Source organism: Panthera leo, chromosome B3 (genome assembly GCF_018350215.1).
Source record: "Panthera leo isolate Ple1 chromosome B3, P.leo_Ple1_pat1.1, whole genome shotgun sequence".
Taxonomy (NCBI): domain Eukaryota; kingdom Metazoa; phylum Chordata; class Mammalia; order Carnivora; family Felidae; genus Panthera; species Panthera leo.
In genome coordinates, this window is record NC_056684.1 from 26,451,171 (window position 1) to 26,475,043 (window position 23,873).

Genomic DNA, 23,873 nt, shown 5'->3' on the forward strand with positions numbered 1-23,873 from the left:
AATGCCAGACACTAAGGTTTTTCCTTTATTTTTATACCTCATTTAGGAAGTAGGCATTCCACCCATTTTACAGATTATAATGAGGCTTAAATAGGTTGTGTTACCTGTCAAAGCTTGGACTTGAGAATGCAGGGGGATCTGCATCTATGCTCTGATTTATAGTCTACTACCTCTTGGCCCCTTATCACAGTTTATGTGTTTATTATAATTTAAGATTTACAGAATCTTTTTTACATATGTTATCACATTATTGACTAATAATACTGGTTATCATTTGTGAAAATGTGTGCTATGTTGATCCAGGCACTATACCAAGCACTGAAAGAAAGGTACATGGGGGATAAGGGTGTATACATGAAGGAAAACCAAACCCTTGACAAAGGAAATGAAGCATACAGAAAATTTACTAATAGAACGATGTTGCCTCTCATTTTTCTCTGTTTCAGGAATACCAAATTGATATATTTTTTGCTCAGACCTGGACAGACAGTCGCCTTCGATTCAACAGTACAATGAAAATACTCACTCTGAACAGCAACATGGTGGGATTAATATGGATTCCAGATACAATCTTCCGCAATTCTAAAACTGCAGAGGCTCACTGGATCACCACCCCCAATCAGCTCCTCAGAATTTGGAATGATGGGAAAATCCTTTACACTTTAAGGTGAGATGTTGGTGGATTTTTTAAAAAAAATTTTATGATAAAATTTATTATCAAAGTGGTTTCCATACAACACCCAGTGCTCATCCCAACAAGTGTCCTCCTCAATGCCCATCACCCACTTTCCCCTTTCCCCCACCCCTCATCAATCCTCAGTTTGTTTTCAGTATCCAAGAGTCTCTTATGATTTGCCTCCCTCCCTCTCTGTAACTTTTATTTCCCTTATCTTCCCCCATGTTCTTCTGTTAAGTTTCTCAAGATCCACATATGAGTGAAAACATATGGTATCTGTCTTTCTCTGACTTGCTTATTTCACTTAGCATAATACCCTCCAGTTCCATCCATGTTGTTGCAAATGGCTAGATTTCATTCTTTCTCTTTGCCAAGTAGTATCCCATTGTATATATAAATCACATCTTCTTTATCCATTCATCAGTTGATGGACATAGAGGCTCTTTCCATAATTTGGCTATTGTTGAAAGTGCTGTTATAAACATTGGGGTACAAGTGTCCCTATGCATCAGCACTCCTGTATCCCTTGGGTAAATTCCCAGCAGTGTTATTGCTGGGTCATAGGATAGATCTATTTTTAATTTTTCGAGGAACCTATACACTGTTTTCCAGAGCTGCTGCACCAGTTTGCATTCCCACCAACAGTGCAAGAGGGTTTCCATTTCTCCACATCCTCTCCAGCATCTATAGTTTCTTGGTTTGTTCATTTTAGCCACTCTGACCAGCATGAGGTGGTATCTCAGTGTGGCTTAGATTTGTATTTCCCTGATGAGGAGTGACATTGAGCATCTTTTCATGTGTCTGTTGGCCATCTTAAAGTCTTCTTTGGAAAAGTGTCTATTCCTGTCTTCTGCCCATTTCTTCACTGGATTATTTGTTTTTCAAATATTGAGTTTGGTAAGTTCTTTATAGATTTTGGATGCTAACCCTCTATCTGACAGGTCATTTGCAAATATCTTCTCCCATTATGTCATTTGCCTTTTAGTTTTGTTGATTATTTCCTTTGGAGTGCAGGAATTCCTTACCTTGATGAGGTCCAATAGTTCATTTTTGCTTTTATTTCCCTTGCATTTGGAGACATGTTGAGGAAGAAATTACTACAGCTGAGGTAAAAGAGGTTGTTGCCTGTTTTCTCCTCTAGGGCTTTTATGGTTTCATGTCTCACGTTTAAGTCTTTCATCTATTTTGAGTTTATTTTTGTGTAGGGTGTAAGAAAATGGTTTAGTTTCATTCTTCTGCATGTTGTTGCCCAGTTCTTCCAGCACCATTTGTTAAAGAGACTTTTTTCCATTGGATACTCTTTCCTCCTTTATCAAAGATTAGTTAGCCATACATTTATGGGTCCAATTCTGGAGTCTCTATTCTATTCCATTGGTCTATGTGTCTGGTTTTTTTTGTTTTGTTTTGTATTTTATTTATTTATTTATTTATTTTTGCCAATACCATACTTTCTTCATGATTACAGCCTTGTAGTAGAGGCTAGAGTATGGGATTGTGATACCTCCCACCTTGGTTTTCTTCTTCAATATCACTTTGGCTATTCAAAGTCTTTTGTGGTTCCATACAAATTTTAGAATTGTTTGTTCTGGCTTTGAGAAGAATGCTGGTGCAGTTTTGATTGGGATTGCCTTGAATGTGTAGATTACTTTCGATAGTACTGACATTTTAACAATATTTATTCTTCCAATCCATGAGCATGTAATGTTTTTCCATTTCTTTGTGCCTTCTTCAATTTCCTTCATAAACTTTCTATAGTTGTCAGCATAGAGATATTTTATATCTTTGGTTAAGTTTATTCCTAGGTATTTTATGTTTCTTGGTGCAATTGTGAATGGGATCAGTTTCTTTATTTGTCTTTCTGTTGCTTCATTATTGGTTTATAAAAATGCAACCAATTTCTGTACATGGATTCTGTACACTGTGACTTTGCTGAATTCATGTATCAGTTCTAGCCAACTTTTGGTGGAGTCTTTCGGGTCTTCCATGTACAGTATCATGTCATTTGCAAAAAGTGAAAGCTTGGCTTCATCTTTACCAATTTTGATGCATTTTATTTCAATTTGATGTCTGATCGTTGAGGCTAGGACTTCCAACTCTATGTTAAACAACAGTGGTGAGAATGGACATCCCTGTCGTGTTCCTGATCTCAGGGGGAAAGCTCTCAGTTTTTCCCCATTGAGGATGGTAATAGCTGTGGACTTTTCATAAATGGCTTTTATGATGTTGAAGTATATTCATTCTATCCCGACTTTCTTGAAGGTTTTTGTTAAGAAACGATGCTGAATTTTGCCAAATGCTTTTTTTGCATTGATTGACAGGATCATATAGTTCTTATCTTTTATTTTATTAATGTGATGCATCACATTAATTGATTTGCAAGTATTGAACCAGCCCTGCAGCCCATGAATGAATCCCACTTGAACATGGTGAATAATTCTTTTTATATGCTGTTGAATTTGATTTGCTAATGTCTTGTTGAGAATTTTTGCATCCATATTCATCAGGGATATTGACCTGTAGTTCTCTTTTTTCACTCGGTCTCTGTCTGGTTTGCGAATCAAAGTAATGCTGGCTTCATAGAATGAGTCTGGAAGTTTTCCTTCCCTTTCTAATTTTTGGAACTTGAGAAGGATAGGTATTAACTCTGCTTTAAATGTCTGGTAGAGGGGCGCCTGGGTGGCTTGGTCGGTTAAGCGTCCGACTTCGGCTCAGGTCATGATCTCACGGTCTGTGAGTTCGAGCCCCGCGTCGGGCTCTGTGCTGACAGCTCAGAGCCTGGAGCCTGCTTCCGATTCTGTGTCTCCCTCTCTCTCTGACCCTCCCCCGATCATGCTCTGTCTCTCTCTGTCTCAAAAATAAATAAACGTTAAAAAAATTTTTTTTAAATGTCTGGTAGAATTCCCCAGGGAAGCCATCTGCTCCTGGACTGCTATTTGTTGGGAGATTTTTGATAACTGATTCAATTTATTCACTAGTTATGGGTCTGTTCAAATTTTCTATTTTTTCCTGTTTGAGTTTTGGTAGTGTGTGGGAGTTTAGGAATTTGTCCATTTCCTCCAGGTGGTCCAGTTTGCTGGCATATAATTTTTCATAGTATTCCCTGATAATTGTATTTCTAAGGAATTGGTTGTAATAAATTTTCCTTCGTGATTTTATATATTTGGGTCCTCTCCCTTTTCTTATTGAGAAGCCTGGCTAGAGGGTTATCAATTTTGTTTATTTTTTCAAAAAACCAACTCTTGGTTTCATTGATGTGCTCTACATATTTTTTTAGATTCTATATTGTTTATTTCTGCTCTGATCTTTATACTTCTCTTCTGCTGGGTTTGAGATGTCTGCTGTTCTGCTTCTATTTCCTTTAGGTATGCTGTTACATTTTGTTTTTGAGATTTTTCTTGTTTCTTGAGACAGGCCTGGATTGCAATGTATTTTCCTCTCAGGACTGCCTTCGCAGCATCCCAAAGCATTTGGATTGTCGTATTTTCATTTTCATTTGTTTCCATATATATATATATATATATATATATATATATATATATATTTTTTTTTTTTTTTTTAATTTTTTCTCTAATTGCCTGGTTGACCCATTCATTCTTAGGTAACATGTTTTTTAATCTCCATGTTTTTGGAGGTTTTCCAGACTTTTTCCTGTGGTTGATTTCAAGTTTCAAAGCATTGTGGTCTGAAAGTGTGCATGGTATGATCTCAATTCTGTTATACTTATTAAGGGCTGTTTTGTGACCCAGTATGTGATCTAATTTGGAGACTATTCCATGTACACTCAAGAAGAAAGTATATTCTACTGCTTTGGGATATAACGTCTAAATATATATGTCAAGTCTACCTGGTCCAATGTATCCTTCAGGGCCCTTGTTTCTTTATTGATTCTCTGTCTAGATGATCTGTCCATTGTTGTAAGTGGAGTTTAAAGTCCTCTGCAATTACCACATTCTTACCAAAAAGATTGCTTATGTTTGCGATTAATTGCTTTATATATCTGGGGGCTTCCAAATTCTGTGCATAAACATTTATAATTGTTAGCTCTTCCTGTTGTATAGACCCTGTAATTATTATATAATGCCCTTCTTCTAGTTTGTCTGATGTAAGTATGGCTACTCCAGGTTTCTTTTGAATTCCAGTAGCATGATAGATAGTTTTCCATCCACTCACTTTCAATCTGAAGGTGTCCTCAGGTCTAAAATGAGTCTCTTGTAGACAGTAAATAGATGAGTGTTGTTTTTTTATCCATTCTGATACCCTATGTCTTTTGGTTGGAGCATTTAGTCCATTTACATTCAGTGTTATTATTGAAAGATATGGGTTTAGAGTCACTGTGTTATTTGTAGGTTTTTATGCTTGTAGTGATATCTCTGGTACTTTGTGGCCCTTGCAGCATTTCACTCAGAGTCCCCCTTAAGATCTCTTGTAGGGCTGGGTTAGTGGTGATGAATTCCTTCAGTTTTTCTTTGTTTGGGAAAACTTTTATCTCTCCTTCTATTCTGAATGACAAGCCTGCTGGATAAAGGATTCTTCACTGCATATTTTTCCCGTTCGAAACATTGAAGATTTCCTGCAATTCCTTTCTGGCCTGCAAAGTTTCAGTAGATAGGTCTGCTACTACCCCTATGTGTCTACCTTTGTATGTTAAGGCCTGTTTATCCCTAGCTGCTTTCAGAATTCTCTCTTAATCCTTGTATTTTTCCAGTTTCACTATGATATGTTGTGCAGAAGATCGATTCAAGTTACATTTGAAGGGAGTTATCTGTGCCTTTTGGATTTCAATGCCTGTTTCTGTCCCCAGATTGGATAAGTTCTCAACTATGATTTGTTCAAGTACACCTTCAGCCCCTTTCTCTCCTTCTGGAATTCCTATGATATGGATATTGAGTCACTTAGTTCTCTAATTCTCCCCTTGTGATCTTGGATTTTCTTTTAATCTCTGTTTTTCTCAGCTTCCTCTTTTTCCATAATTTTATCTTCTAATTCACCTATTCTCCCCTCTGCCTCTTCAATCCGTGTTGTGGCTACCTCCATTTTATTTTGCACCTTATTGATAGCATTTTTAATTTATCATGACTATTTTTGAGTCCCTCGGTCTCTGTAGCAATAGATTCTCTGATGTCTTCTATTCTTTTTTCAAGCCCAGTGATTAATTTTATGACTATTATTCTAAATTCTTGTTCAGTTATGCTGCTTAAATCTGTTTTGATCAATTCTTTAGCTGTCACTTCTTCCTGTAATTTCTTTTGAGGAGAATTCTTCTGTTTCATCATGTTGGCTAGTTTTTTGCCCTTTATGAGTTTAAAAGCTTGTTATGTGCTCTACACCTGCAAGCACTGTTATATTAATGGTTGGTTATACACTGTCCTTGCCTGGCACTTCAGGAGGTGTTTTTTGGAGAGTGTTACTTTCTCTCTGTTGTTGTGACTTTGGTTATTTTATTTCCCTACTTGTAGTGATGTTTGGATCTGCCACCAAAGCACCATCTGTGCTTTGATATGTTCCTTGAAGTAGCCCTGTGTTCTCTCACATTGTCCTGTTTCTCCCTGGTAGACTCAGTCTCTTTTTCTCCCAGACTCTTGGACTTTAAAGTCCTTTGGCTTCAACCCTTCTTTGGGAGACATAGGAAGTATGGATCCCCCTACTTCTCTGCCATGTTGGCCCTTCTCTCAGATGTTGGTGGATTTTGGATCACCGATGGGCTGATACTGGAGTCTCTAATTTAGATTACTATACACATGGGACCCTCTTTTCATATTGGTGAGTTCTATCAATTCTCATGTTTGACATGTTATCTCATTCTAAAAAAGTTCATCCTAATGATACTATATGTGAAAATAAAGACCTACAAATTAGCTGCAATGAATATAAAGTCATTCCTTCATCAGAATCCATTTCTGTTGAAAATAGGCTGTGGAAATTATGTTTAATGTATTTAACCCAATGGGTCAACTCAGCTAGGAAAATAAAGATGTCTTAGAGTGCTAATTAACAAATGTAATCATAACCAAATTCAGGACCAGAGGGAAAAAAGAGCACAGAGGTCATTCCCCAGTGCATCCCTAATGGAACTGGCAGCTAGTGTAATGAGTCTTCCTAAGGGGTAGGCAGTCCTCACAAACCTGTAAATGTAAGAAAAACTGCACTTCAGAGAAGTGAACTGACTTACCTGTCAAAATTCACCACTGGCAACTAGTGTTATCAGAGTCTCTGTCTCTCAGGAGTCTTTCCATTAGCATAGTCCAAGTCTAACTGATCATCTAGCTGTAACATACCACAGAAATGCCATAAACCTGGGCTAACCTTTCTGTTCGTCTAGTATTAGGATCAGGACAGCAACTTCCAGAAACTGTTGTCCCCACTGCCTGTCACCTTTCAGGTGACACTGGGCATGGTCATGCTTTTCTAACAGACTTTCTCTTACTGCCTTGCAGCACCATGACTCCTCCCTGTGTCTCCTGCTCCTGCTCTTATGCTGTCCCTCCTAACACTGCTTCTTCTATCTCAGGACTTCCTCATCACTTCAATCATTTTCCTCTCTCCTGTTGGCTTAGCTCATTCCTTCCCATATCTATGCTGAGGTTTCCTGCATGCCTACTTCCAACCCAGAACTTCCTTTATGGACTCCAGATGCTTGAAACTACCTGTCCATGTAGTGTCTCCTCCTGAAGGTCTAAAAAAAAGCATTTCAAACTCAGCATGCCTCACGATAATGTGAATTCTCTAATTCTTCTCACCCATGTGTCTTCTTGGCTCAGTGAAGTCCACCACCAGCTGCTGGGTACTTCTCCTTTCTCACCCCCACATTCAGTGTATGAGCTCCTAATTGCAGGTAAGTTGTGGCCATGAGGTGTTACAGGTACTTCCTCATCAATCTTAAAGAACTGTGATTAAGAATCTGAAATGAAGGTGAGCCTCAGCAAACCAGAATAGGGACATGGCCCTTCCAGGGATTCTTTATAGAAACTCTGATCTCAGGGCTGTCTTCTCTGGAAGGATGCAGTGCTACCACCTGTTTGGTCAAATGAGGGAGTTGTCCAAATCTGAAATTGCTTCTGCAAGTGGATTAATTTGTCATTATACCTATTTAGACAAATATGTCAGTCTCAAAATGGAAGAAGTGTTTAATTCAGTCAAACAGATTGAAGGCAAAAATATATAAAATAACAGTTGTTTTTATTTCTCTCCTCTCTGACTTAGTTTGTGTTTCTAGGTGCAGTTTCGAATTTTAGTAACTGAAATTCTCTCTGTTACCAATAGTTAAAAATAAAACAAAATAACACAAAAGCCACTAAATGGTATCCCTGAATGGATGGCACCACTGACAAGAATTAAATGCACTGCTCCCACTCCCTACTTGTGATAAAATGGCAGCTCCCTAGTCTTAACCTGGGACTTTTCTGGGTTGCTTCTGGCTGACTTCAAGAGTGATTCTTGGCTCTCCCACAGGCTCACCATAAATGCAGAGTGCCAGCTACAGCTGCACAACTTTCCCATGGATGAACATTCCTGTCCACTGATTTTTTCCAGCTGTGAGTACTAACTTGGGGTATAAATGCTTTGTAAAGGAACATGTAGCTTCTATTGATTTTAGGCAGATAGACATGTGATTAGCATCATAGCATCACTGTGCAACCAGAAAGAGTTGATAATGGTTTTGATATTAGACACATGGGCATTTTGTCTCCAGACATTATTACATAGGATGCATGTTACTGAATAGGTATCTTTAAAAAAAACTGTGATCAGCTTGACCATTCCTTGTAATATTGGAAGAGTCAGAAATCGGTGAACAGTCGACTTACCAAAGACCCTTATGCTAATGGATTGTGCATGTTATTTGGAAGTATGTAAAATTCATTTGCAATATTTTGGGGTTTAGTATCATCCTCAAGCAAGCTGTTTTATATTCTGAATAGAAAGATTAACAAATTCATTTAAATATATTTATATTTGTCTCATTGCACTCTTGTAGGATGTAATTTTTTTGGTACTGTATCTTCTAATAATTACTAACAAGTAATCTTTCACAGATTCTTAAAGACAAAATCTAATACATACAAAGATACATATAAAAGGAAATATCAAATTTATGTGTTTATATATAAAAATAACTTTTTAAGTAATAGTCAATATAGATCTGTAGAATTTAGTATACTTCAATTTAAATGTGTTAATCACAAGTAGTTAAGTATTACTCATAAGAATTTAGTTAAATTTATTGACCTTTTATAAAATTGCATACAGTGCTTGACAAACAAATGTGATGAAATCTCAAGAAGAAGGTTTTGGGGGTTTCTTCACTGGAAGTGAAAGATGAAAATGAAATAAGAGATGAACACACTTTATAGTTCATTTTGGATCCAGAAAAAGACAAGATAGAAAGCAAAATTTCACTAATCTCCTAGGTTGGGCATATATATATATATATATATATATATATATATATATATATACATATATATATATGTATTTTAATGTTTATTTATTTTTGAGAGAGAGAGAAACAGAATGCAAGAAGGGGGAGGCAGAGAGAGAGGGAGATACAGAATTTGAAGCAGGCTCCAGGCTCTGAGCTGTCAGCACAGAACCTCATTTGGGGGCCTGAATTCATGAACCGTGAGATCATGAACTGAGCTGAAGTCAGAGTTTAACCAACTGAGCCACCCAGGAACCCAAAAAAATTTTTTGTAGAGATTAATTTAATTGGTTGATTCCCAATTTAAAGCAATACATTCCCTGAACCATTATACTGTTGGTAACACAAATTGTCAATGCTTATTAAGTAAATGTCTAAAGTATATGAATGTCTGATAAAGTTGTCTGTAGATTACTTTAGGCCTGCTATTCTCTATTTAATTACTTTACCAGTTATGGAACCATTCAGAGGCACTTAGGTGACTCAGTTGAGCGTCCAACCCTTGATTTTGGCTCAGGTCATGCATGATCTCACTGTTCGTGAGATCAAGTCCTGCATTAGGCTCTGTGCTGACAGTGGGAAGCCTGCTTGGGATTTTTTTTCTCTCATCTCTCTCTGCCTCTCCCCTGCTCGTGCTCCCTCTCTCTCTCAAAATAAATAAATAAACTTAAAAAAAAATGGAACCATTCAAATAGTTTAGTTCTTTGTGAGTCACTTTGGTATATATGCATATAATTTTCTTAGTGACTTGTCCACTTCATTGTTTATTAGTGTCTTCAATCAATTCAATTTAGCTATGTAGATCCTTCCAACGCCCTGGTATGCTATTAATTCATCTATTGACTTTATAATTTCAATAATTGTTTCTCATTATTAGACATTCTAATTTTTTTCTTTTTTCTAATTTTTTATGCAATTTGACAGCACCTTATTTCTTCACTAAATGTTTAATGTCACCTTCCATTTATTCAAATTTTCAAAATGTTCTGGTGTCTTTGTTGGAGCAATTTGCAGAATTTGTTGTTTTGTTTTACTCCATTACATGGAATTAATTTGCTTTTCTGATGAATTAGTAATTATTTCATTTGAACTCATGTTTCTTGGAATTTTTTCTGTGGTATTTCTTTGAGGCTTACATTTAAAACAGTTTTTTTTTTTTTTTTTCTAACGATGTTTTGCTCTGGCTTTGCCTGGTTGTCTCTATTACTTTAAAGATTAAGCTTGGATTCCTGGGCCACATAGAATATGTGAATTCTAGCTACGTATCTGATTTCAGGCTGTGTTTTTACATTCTTGGGAAGGACTTTTTTGCTTTTTTGTTGTTCTCAAAGCCAAATATGGACAAGGAATCTCCTTTTAGGGAAAATTTCTCCTGAGTCTACAAGCTGAGGTTTTTCCCTTCCCTGTGGAAGCAGCTCAAATGTCCATTGACAGATGCATAGATAAGTAAAAAAAAAAATGGTCCATACATACAATGGGATATTATTCATACTTAAAAAAGATGGGATTTCTGTCACATGCTACAGCAAGGATGAAATTTGAGAGCATGATGCCAAATGAAATAACACAATCACAAAAAGACAAATACTGTATTGTTTCACTTATTTGAGGTATCAGAGCACAGTCACAATCAAAGGACAGAATGTCAAAAGTTGGTCACCAGGACCTGGAGGTAGAGGGAATGAGGAGTTACAGTTGAATGGTATATAGTTTTATTTTTGTAAAATAAAAAGAACTCTGGAAATGGATAGTGGTGATAGCTACACAACGTTAATATACTTAATATCGCTGAAGTGTACACTTACCATTTGACATTATGTACATTTTACCACAACAAAAACATTGAACGAAAAGTGTAATAACTAGAATAAAACATTCATTCGAGGGTTCAGCAGCAGATTTGAGCATAAAGAAGGAAGAATCAGCATACTTAAATATAGATTTATTATCTTTTTTAATGTTTATTTATTTATTTTGAGAGACAGAGTGTGTGTGTGTGTGTGTGTGTGTGTGTGCAAATAAGGGAGAGGCAGAGAGAGGAAGGGAGATTTTCCCAAGCAGGCTTCATGCTGTCAATGCAAAGCCCAACATAGGCCTCAATCTCAGGAACCATGAGATCATGACCTGAGCCAAAACCAAGAGCCAGATACTCGACTGAGTCAAGTTAGTATCTAACTAACTAACTGAGCCACCCAGAAGTTCTAAATTCATTTTCATCATAGGGTCCAAAGAACATAAATACAAAAGAATTAAGAAAAATGAACAGAGACTCAGAGATTTATGGAATAAAATTAAGCTTAGCAACACGTGCATAAGGAGAATCCAAGAAAAAGAGGAGAGAAGAAGAAAGCAGAAAGAATATTTGAAGAAATAATAACCAATAACTTCCCAAATTTGATGAAATATGTGGATTTACACATCCAAGAGCTCAATGAATTTCAAATAGCATAAACGTAAAAATATCTATACTTAGGCATATTATAATCAAACTGTCAAAAGGCAAAGACAAAGAGAAAGCAATAAGAGAGAAGCAACTCATAACCAATAATTAGTCCTTAATAAGATTAGCAGCTGATTTTTTATCAGAAACCATGGAGGCCAGAAGGCAGGAGATGACATTATTTAAAGGCTGGAAGAAAGACTATCATCCAAAATTTCTATATACAGTAAACCTACCCTTTAAAACTGAAGAAAAACATTTCCAAATGAATTAGAATGGAGAATTTATTGCTAGCAGACAAACCTATCCTACAAGAAGTACTAAAGGCAGTCCTTCAAGCTGAAATGAAAGAACATAAGGGGGTAGAAATGAAGCTATATGAGCAAAAAAAAAAATTACATTCTATTAAAATTAATTTGATACTAATCCATAGTAGATTGTTTTAAGAAATTAATTGTAATAGGATAATCACAAAAAAATAGCTAAAAGTAAAATTAAATGAAATGGCACAGAACTTAAATTTTTGCACTAAAAGATATCTATTTAACACACAAAAAAGACAGTAATGAAGAAATAGGAACAAAAATGACATGACATAGATAACAAATAGTAAAATGACAGACATAAATTCTATCGTGTCAGTAACTACACTGACCGTAAAAGGATTAAACACTGCAAACAAGAGTCTGCGGTTGGAAGAAAGGGTTAAAGATTATGATCCTACTATGTACTGTCCATATGATACACAAGTTAGATTCAAACACAAATCATTTGAAAGTGGAAAGGTGAAATAAGATATATTATGTAAATAATGACCAGAAGAAAATTGGATTGGTTGTATTAACATAAGAAAAAAAAAACATTAAGGAAAATTGCTATTAGAGACAAAGGACATTTTATAATGATAAAATGTGTCAGCACATCAAGAAATTCAAAACAATAATAAATATACATACATCTACTAACAAAACATTAAAATACGTAAAGAAAAAGTTGACAGATTTGAAGGGAAAAACAGACAATGAGCAATAATAGTTAGATACTTTAATACTACACTTTCAAAAATGGATAGAAAAACTATAAAGAAAAGTTCTAACAGGAAAACAGAAGACTTGAACAACAGTTCAAAGTAGCTAGATCCAGTAGATATCTATAGAACACTCCACTGAACAAGAACAGAATATACATTCTTCTTAAGTGCACATGACACATTATGCAAGACAAGCCATATGTTAAGTAATGAAACAAGTCAATAAATTTAAAAGGATTGAATTATGATTGTGGGATACAAGATCAGTATATAAACAACATTTGTATTTCTATAAACTAGAAATGAAAAACCTGACAATCAAAGTAAGAAAACAATTACATTTACAAAAGTATCGAAAAGAATACAATACTTAAGAATGAATTTAACAAAATAAGTGCATGATTGTACGTTAAAAAGTGCAAAAATATTGTTGAAATGAACAAAAATCTAAACAAATGGAAAGGCATTCTATGTTTATGAACTGAGACTTAATATTGGTAAGGTGGTAATGCTTTCCAAAATAATCTATAGATTCAGTGCAATACTTATCACAACCTCAGCCGCTCTTTTTCCCTGACATTGACAAACTGATTCTAAAGTTTATAGGGAAATGCAAGAAATACAGAATAGCCAAAACAATCTTCAAATAAGAACAGATTTAGAGAGCTCACATATCTAATTTTAAAGCTTACTACTAAGTTACAATACCAAGACAGTGTGGTGTGGTGCTGCTATAAAGATTGATATACAGATATATTCAAATGTCCATCAACTGATGAACAGATAAACAAAATTTGATATACTCATACCACAGAGTATCATTGCACCTTAAGTAGATTGGGACAAGAGGCAAATCTCACATGCAGAAGAATTCCAAATAATTTATGTAGACATTCCACTCTCATGAAGATGAAAGGATGTAAAGGATGAGCATAGTGACTTCCTTCCAAAGAGTTTATTATGGAAAGGGATAAAAAGAATTATTTTATAGTGGGGAAAACTGACAACAACTACTTCAGCCAGATGATTAAGGTCAACATCAACAGTTATAAGTCATATCGATAATATTTATCCTTGATATGTGATGATAATGGCATTTGACCCATGTGGTCTCCCTCCTAAAAACTCATAACCCACCTATAATCATAATAAAAATATCAGACAAAATCATAATTGAGGTACATTCTACAAAAACCTGACCAGTACTCCTCTGTCAATGTCATTGAAAGCAAGGAATATCTGTGAAACCATCATAGCTAATGCGGTGTCTTGGATGGCATCCCAGAATAGAACAAAAGCATGAGAGTAAAACTGATGAAATCTGAAAAAAAGAAGTGTGGACATCAGTTAACAATAATGTATCAATATTGGCTCATTAATTGTGACAAATGTACATGTTAATGTAAGATAATAATAATAGGAGAAACTGGGTGTAGTGTATTGGGAACTCCCTGTAGTATCTTTGTAATTTTTCTATAAAATTAAATCTATTGTAAATTAAAAACGCTATCTTAAAGAATAGAGATATGAATAATAATATTGAGCTGCATTATATATATATATACATATATAATGCAGCTCAATATTATTATTGAGCATATATATATAGCATATATATATAGCATATAGCATATATATATATATGTATATATATATATCAATCCTGTACTTCAAAAGTTCTTTCCCCTGGTGATTATCATCAAGCTTGAAATCTTTACCATACATAGCCTAAAAGACCCCTTCCTCCCTCTCCAACTTCATTTCTTTCCACTCTTTCTTGAAATTCCATGCTTCACTATTTTTTATGGATGTTTTCCTCTTTTTCACTCAACATATAGCTCTAAACAACAGTAAACTATATCTTCTATATTTTCATTTTACCAAATTAGAAACTAAAGTCATCCTAAATAGCTGTGTATAGATCAATACAAAGATCTAGTATCTATAGATTTTACTCATAGATTTTTAAAAAAATTATTTATTTAAATTCAAATTAGTTAACAGTGTAGTATTGGTTTCAGGAGTAGAATCCAGTGATTCATCACTTACACATAACACCCAGTGTTCATCCCAACAAGTGCCCTCCTTAATGCCCATCACCCATTTAGTCTATTCCCCCACTCACCTTCCCTCTGGGAACCCTCAGTTTGTTCTCTGTATTTAAGAGTCCTATGGTTTGCCTCCCTCTCTGTTTTTATCTTATTTTTCCTTCCCTTCCTCTATGTTCATCTGTTTTCTTTCTTAAATTCTTAATGCGTGAAATCATAAAGTGTTTGTTTTTCTCTGACGGACTTATTTTGCTTAGCATAATACATTCTACTTATATCCACATTGTTGCAAATGGCAATATTTCATTCTTTTTGATTACTGAATAATATTCCATTGTGTGTATATATGTGTGTGTATATATACACCACATCTTCTGTATTCAACAAAACCAAAAGGTAACTGATGGGGTAGAAGCAGATATTTGCAAATGGCATGTTGGATAAAGGGTTAGTATCCAAAATCTGTAAAGAACTTATCAAACTCAATACCCCCAAAACAAGTAATCCAGTGAAGAAATGGGCAGAAGACATGAATAAACAATTTTCCAAAGCAGACATCAAGATGGCTAACAGACACATGAAAAGATGCTCAGCATCACTCATCATCAGAGAAATACAAATCAAAACCACAATGAGATACCACCTCACACCTGTCAGGATGGCTAAAGTGAAAAATTCAGGAAACAATAGATATTGGTGATGATGCAGATAAAGGGGAACTCTTTTGCACTATTGGTGTGAATGCAAACTGGTGCAGCCATTCTGGAAAGCAGTATGGAAGTTCCTCAAAGAATTAAAAATAGAACTTCCCCATGACTAAGCAATTACACTACTAGGTATTTATCCAAAGGATACAAAAATGTTGACTGATAGAGTTTTAATTGCATGTCCCAAACCAAAAATTGTTTACACTATAGTTTTTAGTTATATGGTTTAATGATAGTTCACCAGAAGAGCAACACGTATGAAAAGAGTAAAATATAGTCAATGTGAGTAGACTAGAGGCCTCTAAAGAGGATCATAATCATCATGACAATGGGATAATCCTCCATATTCCTCTAAGGTTACTTGATGAGAAGAGATGTTTGCAGAACTCTCTGAGAATCTGATTCAGGAGAGTAGCTATGTGCTTGGTGAGAAATGACATCTGCCAGTTTTGCTTCACTTTACTCAATTTCATGAGAAGTTTCTGTGAAGGAAGGAAAATACACTAAACTGTTGTTTCACCAGGAATTTGATTGTCTACTCAATAACAGTAACTCACATGTACCAAATGAACTTCAAGCCCACCCCTCCATTTTCCATGAGCTTCTGATTACAGATATGCTCTACTTCCTTCTGATACCTCTTCCCATATATCTCTTAACATCTAAAATGATTATTCTATCATATTAAGAGGGATATTACTTTCTATTCTTGATCTGTGAATTATCTGTAAATTGTTCTTATGAAGATAAATTGAAAATATGTATTAGGAGCCACAGAAATAGTTATCTTTGATCATCCTTCAAAATTATTTTCCCCATTGTAGTCTGTCAGAAATATGTTTCTATTTTTCTTTATCTAGTGCTCTCACTAACTCCAAGAAACTTGTATTCTATACAAATGCTAAGGTTTACCCTTAGCCCTTATTAGCTCTGCACTACCCTTTCCTATGCCATGTGTAGGGGTTGCAAATGCAGTGAAAAAAAGCCACATTGAGAATTTCAATGAATGACTCTGGCTACCATATGTATTTTTTCCCTTCATAAGTATACAACAAGAAGCATGACTTCATGTTTGACTAGCTAACATTTAATTTTAGTCTCTAGCATACAAGTCCTAGTAGAGATTGTGGCAAACTACATAAAATATTTGTGAGACACCCACTTTTCAATGTTGACCAGATCTTAGATGGAACACAGAAAAGATTTTGCCAGATACTTTTTTTTTCAAGCAGGAGATCTGAATTTTTATATGAAAGTTTCCAGTATTGTTTAAAACTCGACAACAAATTCATTTAAAATTAAATGTATAATTAAAACATTTTGAAGGTTAAAACTCTACTGGCCAAAATATCCATGAGCTGGATTCAATCCATAGGCAACAGCACAATATCTGTATTAGTTTTTCCTCTGTTTGACATTCATTTTAAATTGTGTAAATATTTGTCTGAGTAGCATTGTGGTCTCTCCATTTCCAAAGTCTTTATTTTCGATTAACACCCCTTGATCTTTTATCATCATACAGTGATCAGTGCTGTCTACTGGAAATGCAATGCAAACCAAGGGTATAATTTAAAATTTTCTAGGAGCCATGTTTTAAAACGTTAAAAGAAACATGAAATTAACTTTAATATTATTTTTATTTAATACAATTTATCCAAAATATCATTTGAACATGTAATCAATATGAAAAAATAATAATGAGATATTTTTATAAATTAGTTTGGGATAGTTTCATACTGAGTCTTCAATATCCAATGTGTATTTTATGCTAACTTCACATTTTAGCTTGGAGTAGTCACATTTCAAGTGCTCAGTAGTTTACTTATATCTCATGGCTAACTTTTATTGGAAAGCACAGTCTTAGACAATCCCTCAGGTTTCCAAACCAGCTACTCATTTCCTTTAAACTGTGTGTTTTCTTTAATATCAATAATGTTCTTGATTCTTCTTTCCTCAAATTTTGCTCCCTGTTTAGATAGCTTACGGAAATACCTAGGTATAAAGTTAACCAAAAAAGTGAAAGGACTGTATTTTGAAAACTATCAGACATTAATGAAATAATTTGAATAAGACACAATAAATGGAAACATATTTCATGCTCATGGATTGAAAGAATCACTATTGTTCACATGTCTGTACCACCCAAAGCAATCTAAAGATCCAATGCAATCTCTATCAATATTCCAATGTCTTTTGCAAAAAACAGACATAGATCAATGGAACAGAATAGAGAGTCCATAAAGCCCATGCATATATGCTCAATTAATTAATGCCAAAGAGCCAAGAATATGCAGTGGGGGAAAGGATAGACTGTTCAAGAAATGATGTTGGGAAACTGGACATCCATATGCAAAAAGAAAGAAGAAAGAAAGAAAGAGAGAGAGAGAGAGAGAAAGTTGACCAGTAACTTACACCATACACAAAAATTAACTCAAATGTATGAAATACTTAAATGAAAGACCTGAAACCATAAAAACTCCTAAAGGAAACACAGGCTGTAAGTTCCTTACCATAGGCCTTGGTGATGATATTTTGAATCTGACACCAAAACCAAAACCAGCAAAAACCAAAAATAAACAACTGGGAATGCAGCATACTAAAGGCATTTGCACAGCAAAGGAAACAACTGAATGAAAAGGCAACATATTGAGGAGGATAAAATTTTGCAAATCGTTTATATGATGAAGGACTGATATCCAATATATAAAAAGCACTCATACTATTCAATAGGAAAAAAAAAGACTATTTGATCAAAATTTTCTTTTAGTAATGTCCCCAGGCATCCCTTTTTATCTTCCTTTTAAAGCACATCTGCCATGATGAGATAGAAAAAAAAAGCAATGGAGACCAGTTTCAGTTGATCAAATTCCCCAGTTCTGTGGCTCTGAAATTAAATTCATTTCTACTTAGTTTGATTCAGACACTGGTTCACTGTCTTCACATCCCTTTATGGCCGCAGGATCTCTGAGGAATGTTGACTTGGAAAAAGATTCTAAAGGCATGCCAGGAGACTCATGCTCCAAGTTAAATCTCAAAGCCTAGAGGGAGGGCATCAGCTGCATCTCATGGTCAGTTGAGTTGTATCCCTTCAGGGCAGAAGGGCAGGCTGAGCAAGACTGGAAGGCTTCACTTAACTTCATCATCAGGCTTCGGCAACATTTGTTTGGCTGTGGAGAGATACAAACCAGAAAGATTTATTTTTAAGGGTCACTAATACTTCCTTTATTCCTATGTATGCAGCAGATAGAGTAGAGCCAAATGTATTTTATTCTAAACCCAGTTTATTCAACCCTGTTGAATAAAATATCAACCCTGTTGATGTGACCTGGAGAGGGAACTAAGTACTCTTGGCTCATCAAAATGCTTTTATAACTGGTGTGTATCTTAAAATAAGATGAAACAAAATTGCTTGTTTCCTGAATGCTGCCCAAGTGCCTTAATGAGGTGGGCCTTCTGCCAGGTAGAGCATCCTGGCAGGTGGGACTCTCTCCCATCCCTTTTGCTTTGGCAAGAAAGGAACCACACAGCTCCTTGCAAGTTCTTTCTCTCTGTTGGAAGAGTTAATCACCAAATAGCAGATGGTGTTAAATGCCAGCAGTTGTCCTGTGTCCTCTGAAGCAAATGCTCAGGTGTGAGACTTCCAAAAAAATAAGAAGAAATAAAGAAAAAAACCCCACATCATCCAAGGGGACAGCGGTGGTTAATTTTATGTGTCAATTTGACTACTCTATGGGATGTTTGGGTAACTGGTAAAACATTTCTGGGTTTGTCTGTGAGGGTGTCTCCAGAAGAGAGTTTAATATTTAACTGGTAGACTAAAGCAGATCACCCTCACCAACACTGGTGGACATTATCCAATCCATTGAAGACCCAAATAGAATACAAAGGCAGAGGAATATGGAATTTGCTCTCTTTACTTGGGCTGGAACATCCATCTTCTTCTGCCCTTAGGTGTTGCTGCTCCTGGTTCTCAGGCCTTCAGACTCAGACTGGGACTTACATGATTAGCTCCCAATTGTTGGGCCCATGGACTCAGACTTACACAGGCATACCCCATTTTATTGCACTTCACTTTATTGTGCTCCACAGATACGGTGTTTTTCTAGAAATTGCAGGTCTGTGGCAACTCTGCATTGAGCAAGTCTACTCATGCCATTTTTTTTTTCTCTTCAAAAGAATTTGGTCTCTTCATATCTCTGTGTCACATTTTGGAAATTCTCACAATATTTCAAACTTTTTCATTATATTATATTTCTTATGGTGCTCTGTGTCAGTGATTATGACTCATTGAAAGGTCAGATGATGGTAGCATTTTTTTAGCAATAAAGTGTTTTATTTTTTAATGCTTATTTATTTATTTATTTATTTATTTATTTTGGGGGAAAGAGTGTGAGGGGGGAGGAGCAGAGAGAGAGGGAGGGAGAACTGCAAACAGACTTTGCACCTGACACAAGGCTTGATTTCACTAACCATGAGATCATGAGCTGAGCCAAAATCAAGAGTCAGACGCTTAACCGACTGAGCCACCCAGTACCCCTAAAAAGTATTTTAAATTAAAGTACATGCATTGTTTGTTTGTTTGTTTTTTGGATATAACACTACTGCACACTTCATAGAGTGCAGCATATTGTAAATACTAGGAAACCAACAAACTCATTTGTCTAGCTTTATTGTGATATTCCCTTCATTGTGGTGATCTGGAACTGAACCTGCATTTTCTCTAAGGTATCCCTACACCACAAAATTTTCTGGGTTTTCAGCTTACAGATGACAGATAATGGGACTTCTTAGCCTCCATAACTTCATGAACCTATTCCTGTAATAGGTCTTCTCTTATGCCTGTGCCAATGCCTATCTATATCTGTCTATCCTATTGGTTCTCCCTCTCTAGAGAACCCTGACTGATACCAAGAGGAAGTTCCCACCCTTCCAGCCTACCAAATATGTGGGTTTCAAGGTCTCAAATGCTCCAGTATCTGCTTGAATCTACCTAATTTGGTTGTAGCTAGAGGGAGCTCTGTGGCATGTTTGGGAGACACAATTGAGTCCAGTAGCCTACCCCTTTCAGTGAGAATCAAGACAACACCCTGAAAACCATGTTTCCCATGAAGAACCACACCAGGCAGACTTGTGCACCAGGTGAGGTGGACTTTTCCACCTTCTCTTTTCTTGCCCATACTCCTTAAGGTGTTTACTCTACACTTGGCAGACAGCTCAATTACCCATATGTTCCTGGATCTCTGGCCTCTCCAGTTTTGCCTGCCCCTGCCTTCCCATTGCTGTAGACTTGCACACCTTGGAGGATGGGAGGGTGTCCACTAGCTGGTAATAACTGTGCATGCCTTGTACAATGAAAGTGATGGCATCTGCAACAGAAATTACAGGGCTTTGGGATTCCCTCCATGTTACTGTGACCCTCAATGTGGTGAAAACTCATTAAAGTGGCAAACCACTGCTACACATGATTGCTATGGCTCCACTGTCCAGTGTTGAAGGTGGGTTATTTTTATTCTGGCTTTAGGTGAAGTAAGTGGTTCATAGAGGTTAAGGACCTGATCATGACAGAACAAAGAATGCCCCACTGCAAGAGAGGAGTTGTGACTCTGAAGACTGTGCTCTTCTCTTTTTTTCTTTTTTCCTTTGATAATGATATTCAGCCACTTTTATTTTATTTTTCAAAGTCACTTTATTGAGGTATTATTGACATATAAAAAGCTGTACACATTTAATGTGTACAACTCAGTAAATTTGGGGGTAAGTATTCACCCATGAAACCATCACCACCATCAAGCCTATATATATATATATATATATATATATATATATATATATATATCACATCCCATATTCCATATTTTCCTGAAGATCCCTTTATTATTTTTTTCATTTTGTGATAACCACACTTAACATAATATCTAATCTCTATTAAATTTTATGTTAATAGTACAGTATTGTTAGCTATAGTCACCATGCTGTAGAGAGGATCTCCAGAATTTATCTTGTGTAACTGCAACTTTGTGCCCTTCAAACCTTATTTCCCCCTATCCTTCTAGTCCCTACCAGCCATTTTTCAACTCTCAGCTACATGTTTAACTGTTTTAGACTCCACATATGAGATCGTGTACTATTTATCTTTCTGTGTCTGGCTTATTTCATTTAGCATAGTGCCCTCAAAGTTTATCCATATTATTGGGAATGGCAAGATTTCCTTCTTTCTCAAGGATGAATGATATTCTATTGTATGTGTGTATATGTGTGTGTGTGTGTGTGTGTGTATATATATATATATATATATATATATATATATATAATGTATATATTAGAAACTTCTTCATCCATCAATGGTCACTTAAGTTGTTTCCATGTCTTAGCTGTTATAAATAATGTTGCAATGAACGTGGGTGTGCAGACCTCTTTGATTTCATTTTCTTTGAGTACATTCACAAAAGTGGAATTACTAGATTGTATGGCAGTTTTATTTTTAATTTTTTGAGAAACCTCCATACTGTTTTCCATAATAGGAGAACCAATTTACATTCCCACCAATAGGGCACAAGGGTTCCCTTTTCTCTATATCATAGCCAACAGTGTTATCTATTGTCTTTTTTATAATAACCATTCTGACAGGTGTAAGGTAACATCTCATTGCCATTTTGATTTGCACTTCCTGATGATTAGTGATATTGAGCCCTTTTTTGTGTACCTGTTGGCCATCTGTATGTCTTATTTCAAAAAAATGTCTATTCAGGTCCTTTCACCATTTTTTAGTCAGATTATTTTTCCCTACTGAGTTGTGTGAACTCTTTATATATTTTGGATATTAACCTCTTATCGAATTTATGGTTTGCAAATATTTCCTTCCATTTTGTATATTGCTTTCCATTTTGTTGTTTCATTTGCTTTGCAGAAGCTTTTTGTTTGATGTACTCCCACTGTAGCCAGCTGGCCCTAAATGCCCTGTATCAGTGGGTCCCTGGAGACATCCTGCCTCTTTCTCAAATGAGGGAGGGTGGATGGTACAGTGGCAGGAATGTCAGGGAGGTCCCAGAGAAGGGGATCTTTCAGCATCCTGCAGATCCTATTATATAGCAGCAAGACCACTCCTTTTGCCATCTAAAGGTTATGCAGCAAATGGTCTTGTACATGTGCCTATAGTCAAGGCTGGATCACATGGAGAAGAGTGTGATTTGTGACTCATGCACTGGAATGTACACAGGTGCTGTCTGCACATTCCAAACACTGAATGCCTGAAAACAAAGTGGAAGTCAGAAGGTCTTAGAGTGAAATCTTCCCACTGCCACCACTTCTCACCGTATAGGTATTTGCATATTGTTTAACCTCTCTGAACATTATTTTCTCATCTATGAAATAAGAATCATAACACCTACCTCATCTGTCACTGTGAAGATTAAGTGACAGAGTGTACATATTATGGGAGCCACCCACCCAGGAGTCCCCAAGAGATCAGGAGGGAGTCATTTGATTGTCATTACTGTGTATAAACCTGTAACTGAAGAGAGTATTGGGAGTGAGAAGTCTGCAAGGGAGAGGCCAAGGACATGGAACAAGGTTTTCTGGGCTGGAATCCAGCTGCCTCCTCACTCACTATAGAACATCAGGGAACTTCCTTTACCTCTCTAAACCTATTTATTTATTTATTTATTTATTTATTAAGCTTTTGTTTTAATATAGTGTTATATTAGTTTCAGGTATGCAATATACTGATTCAATAATTCCATACAATACCCAATGTTCATCACAAATGCATTCCTTAATTTCCATCACCTATTTCACCCATACTCTCACCCACCTCCCCTCTGGTAACCATTAATTTGTTCTCTATAGTTAAGAGTCCATTTCTTGGTTTCTCTATCTCACTCTCTTTCATTTTTTCCCTTTTCTTTTTTGTTTTGTTTCTTAAATTCCATGTATGAGAGAAATCATACGGTGTTTGTCTTTCTCTGACTGGCTTATTTCACTTAATAGCTCCATCAGTTCCATTGCAAATGGCAAGATTTTATATACTAGCCAAAGCAATCTACAGATTTAATGAAATGCCTATCAAAATTCCAACAGCATTTTTCACAGAACTTCGACAAACAATCCTAAAATTTGTATGGAACCACAAAAGACCATGAATAGCCAAAGCAATCTTGAAAAAGAAAAAGAAAATAGGAGGTATCATAAACCCAGATATCAAGATACACTACAAAGCTATGATAATCAAAACAGTGTGGTAATGGCACAAAAATAGACACATATATTAATAGAACAGAATTGAAAAACCCAGAAATAAACCCACAATTTTATAGTCAATTAATCTTCAACAGAGGAGGAAGCAATATACAATGGGAAAAAGACAGTCTCTTCAACAAAAATGTTGGGAAAATTGGGCAGCTACATGCAAAAGAATGAAACTGGATAACTTTCTTACGCCATAAACAAAAATAAATTAAAAATGGATTAAAGACCTAAATTTGAGACCTGAAACCATAAAAAATCCTAGAAGGGAACTCAAGCAATAATTTCTCTGATCAGCAGTAGTAACATTTC

General features: G+C 35.8%; 1 protein-coding gene across 2 annotated transcripts in view; it reads left to right on the forward strand.

The window, feature by feature from the left end:
- The window catches only part of GABRG3 (gamma-aminobutyric acid type A receptor subunit gamma3), a 735,768-nt gene that overhangs the window by 411,560 nt on the left and 300,335 nt on the right, over positions 1-23,873 (forward strand). For both annotated transcript variants that reach the window (XM_042941269.1, XM_042941270.1), the window contains exons 4-5: positions 447-667; positions 8,126-8,208. In XM_042941269.1, coding sequence (XP_042797203.1) covers positions 447-667; positions 8,126-8,208 — 304 coding nt within the window. The remainder of the gene's footprint in view (positions 1-446; positions 668-8,125; positions 8,209-23,873) is intronic.